We start from the raw sequence: 9,469 nt of genomic DNA, 5'->3' as shown, positions 1-9,469 counted from the left end.
GTTCAGAACATTATCCAGCTTTCATTTACAAGCGAGCCAAGAACGAAACAAGGGAAACCTGACACAATGGTCTACAGCCAGACCAGGAAGCAAATGGTTCTGGAGCTTTACCCTCTCTCTCACTTAGTGAATAGGTAACTCTGAACATCTCATATGCTTTGAGGCCAATTAATTTACAACCACATAAAACTGTCCTAACAAAGAGGGATACGAAAGTCCTAACCCTAGTCGTAGTCCTATCCCTAATGAACGTGCAAGTTTTAAGCTAAAGCTGTATTAGAGGTTATAGGCAAGCTTAGTATTTCTAACCTCCTGAGAGTTTTTCACTCAGCTCCCCCATCGCACTGTCACAAAGGTACAGATGTACAACTTTCAGACAAAGATAGTTCTATAATGTAACTATGTTAAACTTCCGTGAAATGTAGTCACAAACGTTCAGGTTCAAATCTCACAAGGTTTCCCTCCTGCAAGGTACACTTGCAACTGGGAGTTGTCTCCTTATCATTCCAAGCCCTCTCTGAAGCAACGTGACATTTCTACCTCCTGAACTGTGACTCTCCGCACTCGTTTCCTTTCAGCACTTCAAATACCAGAGCTCTCCAATTACCTCACTCTTCAATCAAGTAAGAGCTTCTGATGAATTCTTGTTTTGATACTGCAAGACGAGTCTCTGACCCATCTTTCTGAACACACTCTTCCCAATTCTAAACCCTAAATCCTTCCTTCATCCACAAATTTTAACTTATTATTGTAATTAAAGAAAAACTCCAAGCAGGGATTTAGCATTTTTCTTTTAAGAAATCCCTTTGGAATAATTTAATGATAGAATTAATTTCTGTCTGCATTGGCACATCCTTAGGGCTGAAATTCATAAAGACTGCCAAAACTACAGATCTACTTTGATTTTATATAGTTTACAGAAAAGGATAAATTGGGACATTCTTCAAATTAAAACACAAAGATTTTATCATATTCCCATAAAGACCCACAACCACTCTTGCAATGAATGTATTTTACAAGTGTGAAAGAGAGAGGTTTTGAAACTTGGTTGAAGTTATACAGACCACAGTTTATTTAAAAACCATATAAACAAAAATCAAAGGCACAAAATACAAAAACATTTCAGAGTAGCTTGTCATATTGAGATCATACAATTGAATCCATAATATTATCAAAATGTGGTACTACATAAGCCATGGTAGGTGGAAATGTTGTAGTAAGTATAAAAAATGTGGAGTATCTACTTGCCATTAAATTAATCAGTAGTTACAAATGTGCTGTAAAAGGAAGTCCATACAGCACACTTATTTGTTTCAAGCACTTTTCATACTGATTATTCAGTTTCACAGATTCCTGTACAGCATGCTTGAGATCTTCTATCTCTTCAAAAAAATCCTAGAGAAACCCAAAAATATTCACCTTAAAGTTTCTTTCAAAGACATTCTCAATACGAGCTAGTCAGCATTTCGGTTGTTCCCAAGTTCAAAGACACCTTCTATGTTTTTATTAATGCACGGTTGAGTTATGCAAGCACAGCTACAGTGATATAGAGCAATCAATTATAACCTTACGTAATAATTTAAAACTTTGCCCTGAACACACAACGCAAGCAGAATTCAAGTTATGTTAGAGCCTGAAATACAGACTAATAATAGGAAAGATGAATTAAAAGAAGGAAAAAATGCTGATTTATCAGAAAAGCTACAAAATGACAGTCCAAAATGACAAGGGAATAATGTCAACCTCACCTGTGCAAAAACATAGCTATATGAGCTGAAGTCAGCCAGTAGTAGATAACACACCATCAACTTTTTAGATCTGAAAGTTGCAAGATTATAAAACAGGGACAACAAGCAAGGAGAGAGATGAGGAGAGTAAACTAAGGAGGATGATCTTAGCATTTGAACAAGACAATACTAAAGAGTTTAAGGTGCAAAAAGGGATACCATATTTAGATCTAAAAAGATATAAAATATTTTTAGACCTTAACTGCTTTGTAAATTGCCAGTATCAGTTTAGAACCTTAAGTACAACTACATTTTGTTAATGAATATCCTATTTCAGAATAGTATCTATTATTTATGACTACACTACGTTAAAAAGTTTGATTTTCGTATTCAAAAGGATAAGATGTATGATGCATTAAGCTTGACAGAGCCTAATACGGGTAACACTATCCAACAGGTTCAACTGGCTCAGATAAAAGCAATTTACAACAAAGGAGGGAATGAAAAAGAGCAGTATGTAAGGCTACACAGAACGTAAAGAGACAGTCCAATAAGAAAGCCGTAAAAACCAAGTCCTGTTGCACTTATTTAATGTCAGCCTATGTGATGTCACTCTCTCAGATTGATCCTTTCGTAATTATGCTACCCCAGAATGCATAACTTAACAAGTAGTTCTAGCTATACCTAATTCAACTAGGAGATAAATTCAGCTTCAGAGAAATAAACTTCATTTATTAAAAGTATTGAGGGCCCATAGCTTGAATGTTTTGTTCAGCTCCTGCAACTCAAGTCTACGGAGAAATTCTGATACTTTGTGAGTGAAGCCAGAAGTTGTTGGGAAATACAAGGACAGCAAGCAGAATGTAATCACCCAAGACTTAATTTCACCAACCTTGGAAAGTCCTGTCTACCAGAGTAACACTGCACCTACTTATATCCATCTGTATTTAACATCTTCTCCTGCCTTTTCTTACGACATTTTTTTTTTTTAAATGAACAGTTACATGTATCTTAAATAACGTACAGTCACTTAAAACTACCTAAAAAAGTCACTGATAAAAAAAACATAACCTCAGATTTATATATCTCTCTCCTGAAAGATGAAACTTTCAGCCACAAGTTGTCCTTAACTGCCAAACATGGGGATCTAGAACTCACCCTGGCTCAATGTTCTGCAAGTTTCACATCTAATGAACTACCACCACGTTTTACTGTTACCCCTGTAATGAAAGCTAGGATAATATTATTTAGCTTGTGAGAGGGGATTGCAAGATAAGAAAAGAGATTCTCAAAAAAAAAATCCAACACAAGACTTGAAGAATAAGCAAAAAACAATTTAAACAAGTTTGTTGCTGAAAATAAAATCTTAGGTCAGGGCATTAAAGTGAGTCCTCTACAGCTAGATAAGATCTCTTCACCTTTTCACATAATTTCAAGAATTACCATATTTTCACACTTTCTCTTTCTACACCTGTATGGACTATCTATCACGAAACCTTCAAAGCCCTCCCCCCTGCCCTCCCTAAGCTTAGAGTTCTGTCAGAGGCATAACTTTGACATGTTTAAATTCAAGAGAAAATAGTTTTCCTCTCACTGACATCATGAAGCAATAGAAGTGATCATTCAAAAAATATTTTTATTATGTCTGCAAATGTCTGTTGGAAGGAATTAAGACACTTATCAGCAGTTACAATTTAATGTCATAACGACATGAGACAAATAATCTCTCATGAAGGAAACCAAATTGTCCAAACATTAAAAAAAAAATCCACAAGAAAATCCAGCAGCTTAAAACCGAAAAAATTAAAATTGCATTATTCCTCTTCTTTAGCCAAGCAGTACTGTAGGACATTAATGTTTCAAGGAGTCATTCTTTTCCATTTCCTTCTCAGAATGCTATAAATTGATTTTTTTAATGTATTTTGCTTGATAACAGCATATGTTCAGCCTAAAGATAAGTTTCAGTTCAGGCAGAAAAGTTAGTTTTTCAAAAATCACCTATTCTTAAACTTGTCCTAAAATAAATTACCTTGTCTAATCCGGCTAATTCATTTTTTAGTGCTCTCCTTTCTGTAGACAACTTTTCATTTTCTTTCTTCAGCTTTTTAATCTCCTTCAACAATAGCTCTATATTCAAATAAAAAAATACAGACTTCAACCATTACAGTCAACCTCCCCCTCATATGAATCATATTACAGCTAAAGAGCTGCCTACGTTTTGTGATATTAGAAAATTATGGTTCAGCTTCTTAAAGTACCTTTTTCATAAAGTGATTTATTCTTAAGAATTGGCCCAGCACGCTCCCAGGTACTATGAAAGATAACAGGATCTGTCAGTTGGATAATCTGCATCTGCCAGATTCTTAGAATGTGGGATTATTTTACTTTAAAATCCACAAAACATATCACATGCCTTCATTACCTTTTTCTGACTTACGAGAGGGTCATATTAGCCCTTGCTGACAGCACATTTCCTGAAAATTATGCCTACATTATATGATCTCTTCAATCTCTTTTTTTGCGCTTTGAAGTGGAACGGGATTGCACCTTAACTTGTGGATTTACTTATGTGAGGAAGAACATGCCCAAACCAGTATTGTCTGGGCTTGTCCCACATTTTAAGGCTAAAACCAGGTTCTTTTGTGTATCAGCGTCTGAAAATCAAAGAACGGAGCAGCAAACATTATCGCTAAGAGATCTGCATAGATACAGCTTACTGGAAAAAACAATAAATAGTACTAAATACAGCCATGCACTCCCACCCATGATTACACTGGCATACCAATTTCAGGGAAAAAACAAAACAAAACAAAACCCCGCTGCTTTTCTCATCACAAACAAATGCAGGGCTGGGTCCACAGATAGGACATTGATTACGAGCTGCCATTTTTACGTAACAGGTTTTCAAAAATGAAAAACGTTTTAGATGCTGCTGGTTGAAGTAGAAGAAATAACCTGGAGTGTGCCTTTGGATCTGAAATGAAATGCATCATCTGTGATGGGCATACTGGAAGCAACATCATCAGAATTAACTGTACGATTACCTAAATATTTACTGCAACAGGACTCCTCCTTTTTAGACATGTCCCTGTGAGATGTTACTTCTCCCTCTGGGGTTCGACTTCTTTTTCCAGAAACAGCACTAGTTTTCCAAGAAACCTTTTTACATTCCAATTGCTCAATTCTTTGCCTCTGCTCTCGAAGATTATGCTCTAGCTCATGAATTTTAATCTGTCAAGAAACTAAATTTTTTTAAAATGCATAGAACAAACACAGTTCAACCGAATACAACTGGAAACATAGCCTGACTGCAAATCTAGAGCTTTCAATTGCTGACTTAAAACTACATTTATCCAAAGTGTCTGAAAGGAGAAACAAATACAGCAAGTGAAGTTTCGCATACATCAAAAGCATTTTAAAAAAATCTGTTACTGAGCACATGCTCGCAAGACAGTATAAATGTACATGCACAAAGATACTAAACCTTTCCGCACAATAAAGCGTACTTTTATAGCAGCAATTGCCAACTTCTAAGAAAAAGTACATATAATCCAAATCATAATGAATATTAATTCACAAACAAATGAAGCCCATGTTCCAGACTCCTAGGAGGAAATCAATTAGACTGGTCAGTTGTAATGCTTGATCAATGCCTAAAGAGGCCATATCCACTTGAAGCTTCTTGAACCACTCCTGGCCACGCAACCCTACCTTTGCTCCAGTTGTGATGCTAGTCTCTTCGCACAGCAAGCCAACAGATCTCGCTACCTGACAGAAGACAATTCGCCTTCGTTTGGTTAGCTTACTGCTGGATTTCTGAAATAAATCGGCTCATGACACATTTTCTAAAATATCGGGCCTGGTGCAAGAGAGGTCGGAAGATGCATATACAGTTGGAAGGAGGGGTAGGTACGCGAGTAAAGAAAACAGCAAGGAAAGGGGAGACAGCTTTCAGTTACAGACCTACCAGTGACAGAGTTCACTTTCAAAGGGAACTACAGACTACTTTCCATTAGCTCGATGGCGTGGGAAACAAAAATGCATTTAAAAAGAAAAACTTGGTCTTATTTTACAAATCTAAAAATTACTTTTCAGTCTCACTAAAAGCTTATGTTTGGCTATTTGATACCATCTCCTACAAATTCTACTTACAGTGAGATTTTTAATTGCTTCGCTTTGCTCCTGGTTTGTTTTGATTTCTTTAACGTAACGTTTCTGTAGATCATTATACATCTGAAGTAGTCTAAAACAGAAGAGATGCATAAATTGCAGTCAAATATGAAAGCCAACAAAATGTGCATCCTTTGTGATAAAAATATTACAGATGCCCCATAGAGATCACTTGGACTGTAGCTGTACTGTAGAGACTCGTAACAGAAATATTTAAGATGGGTGTGAATGAAGTGTGACTGGCAACACAGAAAGAAAAAGCACCAGAAAAAACAGCAAAGCAAGAGTTAAAAGAATGGTCTGTATGGATGGCAAAGAATCCCTTTCACTCAGCCAGACTGAGGACCCTGTTGTTTTTGTCCAGCCCACATGGCCGCACTCTGATTAAACCTCAGTAGAAATAATTCATTGATGGAAGACCTATACACTAGCAACAGGAGGGTGGCAACGAGTTTGCAGCGTGTCACATGTATCATTCCTCTCCCCCTTAGCAAAGCAGGAATAGGAAGAGACATATAAAAAAGTTTGTCCAGAAGCTAGTTTCTTGCCACCAATCAAGAACCCATGACGAGGACTCATGAGGCAGCGTCCCCAGCTCTCCGTGTTGCACACAAGCAACCCTGGCCAGATCACTTGGACACACACATCTCATTGCTTCTGAGTACGTGGGTGTGAGGATATGCGTGAATGAAATCTATGAGAAAATGAGTATGAGTGGGTAACATGAATGTAAAATAAACAGATTTGGGATATTATCTTTCCCCTTGATATTACCTTGCATCAAGTTCTGCTACACTAGTTTCCTACAGTATTTCATAGCATTCAGTCTACATATATCAGGCCCACAATGTAACTGGTGAACATGAACACGTTTTTCCTATTTTATTAGGAATTCGAATAAAAGCCACCATTCATACTAAGTCACGACTGCGCCACAAGCAAGATGAGCGATACTAGTAGAGAACAGCTTTGTAAAATAACATACAAATAGATGCTAGAAAAAAGCTAGGTCAGGTTATCTATGTGCAACCTAATACAAAGCAGGTCCAGCACTAGATTCAAAGAATAACTCGGACTTCTTCAACATAAGCATCTAATTAGGTACTCAATTCAAGCCCAGAGCCAGACACCCAGCCTTCCTACATAGTTGACAAAGAGAGTCTGGTGGACTGTAAAGGTATTTAAAAAAAAAAAAAAGAAAAAAAGAAAAAAATGGGCCTTCTATAGCCATCTAAAGGGAACACTAAAAACAGGGTGGCTGAATCAAGAGCAGTAGGGACTGCCTCTATCTTTGTAAGATCCACAGCCCATCTCTGTAGGTGGACAAAAAGCAGCCTTTGAAAGAAAGGAGCAGCCTATTTATTTTAAAATTAAGTCATAGACCGACATCTTATGTAGCATGCCTAGTCGTTAAAATGTTTCAATACACATTTTCTTAAAACAAAAATGTATCATCTTTTGTATCAAAAATACAGCTACAAGAGCCCGTTTCTAGCATTAATTGGCAAACTACAGTAAGTCGTGGCTCAGTTCTAAAATCAATTAGACTGAAAAGTAGAATCACTTGTGTGGCTTATTTTGAAAGCAGTACTAGCTATAAATTTTATATATATACATAAAATTGAGCGATAAAAAAAATAGAAAATGTAATTACATAATTCTAGGTTAAAAATCTACAAAAAAGATCACGTGTGCACACACGCACCATGGAGCTTCCTTAGCTCATTCAATTTTTCTCAGTGAAAGATTTGAGAAAGAAGTCCATTTTGTTCTTTGTTTACTGATATTTTCAAGATTAATCTAAGATTTAGTATTTCCTTTTAAAATGTAAATAAAATTATTTTCCATTGTTTCAAAAGCTGAAAGCAGCTTCCATACCAGTAAACAAAAATTCAACTGACTTCAACTCATGAACAACATATTCTACCCCACAAAGAAGAATGTTTAATTCTGTGAAGAATTAAATCTGCAGTTTCCAAGAACTCACCTGACACTGTCACCCTCTAGATTAAGATCCTTGCTGTATCCACCCTTATGCCACAAACGGGTTTCTGTTTGAACTTGAACACTTAATTGAAACAAACACAACAGCTTAATAAAATTAGATTTTACAACTTTAATCGGATCAAACAAAGCAACTGAAAAAGGCTAAATTACTTTTCAGTTTGATTTCACAATAGAGGCTTCCATGCAGGAAACCAAATAAATGCACCAAATCTAAACTTGAATTTTTCTGCAAACAGGTATTTAAATCCTGGCCAGACACTCTTCTCACTAGTGCTATCGTTTTTCAGGTCCTAAGGTCCCAGTTTCCGAATCTTTTAAACAGTACTGATGCATTTTAACCAGCTTACCACTGTTTGTGGGCAAAACAGTCTAAAACTCTTTGCAGTTAGACAGAGCCAGCATGTTGGCTAAGCATAACTCAAGTATTACTTATTGATATTAAAATTGCTTGGTTTACTACAACAGTGAATTGCGTCCAAGTTGCCCCAGCCATCCTTTGTTCCTTTACACGCCTCCAGCATTCTCCATCCCCACCATCCTGCTCACAGACAGCCCTCAAAATATGCAGAACAGGTAAGGCCTAGTTCATCTGAAGAATAACAAGGTACGAGTCCTGAAATATTGCACTTCTTTTGACGCAAAAAGTAATGTTTGACAATTCTTACTCTCTGCTTGTGACATAGTCCTGCATTAACTGCTGCAGATGCAGTTTTTCTTGGATCTGGCCCAGATTCTTTTCTAGCTCCTTATTTTTTAGGTGTAGTTTTTTCAACTTCTTGACTAATTGTTCATTTTCATCACTGAGCTGAAAAGGAAGACAATTAAAAAAGAAAAAAAATCAAGCAACATTTTCAGATCAAGCATTAATTGAGCTGATAACATTTCAGATCAAAATTCTCTCCCAAAAGTTTTACTACATTTGTCTTGAACTATATAAAGAAAAACGTCAGGAAAAATAATTGGCTTCAAACTTTATGAATAATTGACTAAAACACAGCTTCTTTAACATATATATTAAAGGATTCCAGTGCAACTTCATAATTCATTACTGAACAACAAGGCAAAATGGTTTTGTATTTTTTAAAAAAGTGACAAAGGGACAAAACACACAAGTTTTCAGTTATACTTCTAAACTCAAAACACCAGCTCTGCAACTAAGCTCATATTTATTTTTGTCTTAACCTCACCGAAGCTGAAAGACTAAACTGCAGCCGCATTAGCAGAATTTCTTGCACGCACATTTGCTGAACCTCGCCCAGCAGCATGTAATCACGCCTATCGCCCAAAATGCACCAGATGCAACCAACGATCACGCCCTAACCTACAGGGTATTAAAAAAAACTGATGCTGTCGACACATCATCAGTCAAGAGAAGGAAGACCAGCAACCGAAAGCTGCTGTAAGCGTGAGCTCTGCCCCTGAAGGTGAAGGCAAACCAGGCCGAGCCGAGAGTCGCCGTGCCCCAGCGTCCCTGCGCGCTCTCTCCAGGCCGGGCCGCGGCGGGGCGGAAGGGCCTTCCGCGGGGCTCCCGAGAACCGGGGCGTGCCCCGGACGGACGGGAGGCC

General features: G+C 37.2%; 1 protein-coding gene across 1 annotated transcript; it reads right to left on the bottom strand.

Annotated features, from left to right (window-relative positions):
- Nucleotides 1–1,266: 1,266 nt before the first annotated feature.
- On the bottom strand, nucleotides 1,267–9,256 carry LOC103912334 (centrosomal protein of 290 kDa-like). Its single transcript, XM_009318584.1, has 7 exons — nucleotides 9,230–9,256; nucleotides 8,570–8,709; nucleotides 7,885–7,965; nucleotides 5,880–5,970; nucleotides 4,772–4,958; nucleotides 3,757–3,854; nucleotides 1,267–1,395 (listed from the first exon to the last, which is right to left on the bottom strand). The coding sequence occupies exons 2-7, from the start codon at nucleotides 8,593–8,595 to the stop codon at nucleotides 1,267–1,269; spliced, it is 612 nt and encodes a 203-aa protein (XP_009316859.1). The 5' UTR covers nucleotides 8,596–8,709; nucleotides 9,230–9,256.
- Nucleotides 9,257–9,469: the final 213 nt, after the last annotated feature.

This window comes from Pygoscelis adeliae, unplaced genomic scaffold, assembly GCF_000699105.1.
Source record: "Pygoscelis adeliae isolate BGI_AS28 unplaced genomic scaffold, ASM69910v1 Scaffold42, whole genome shotgun sequence".
Taxonomy (NCBI): domain Eukaryota; kingdom Metazoa; phylum Chordata; class Aves; order Sphenisciformes; family Spheniscidae; genus Pygoscelis; species Pygoscelis adeliae.
The sequence above is the reverse complement of the archived record's forward strand: the minus strand, read 5'-3'. Positions and strand labels throughout refer to the sequence as shown.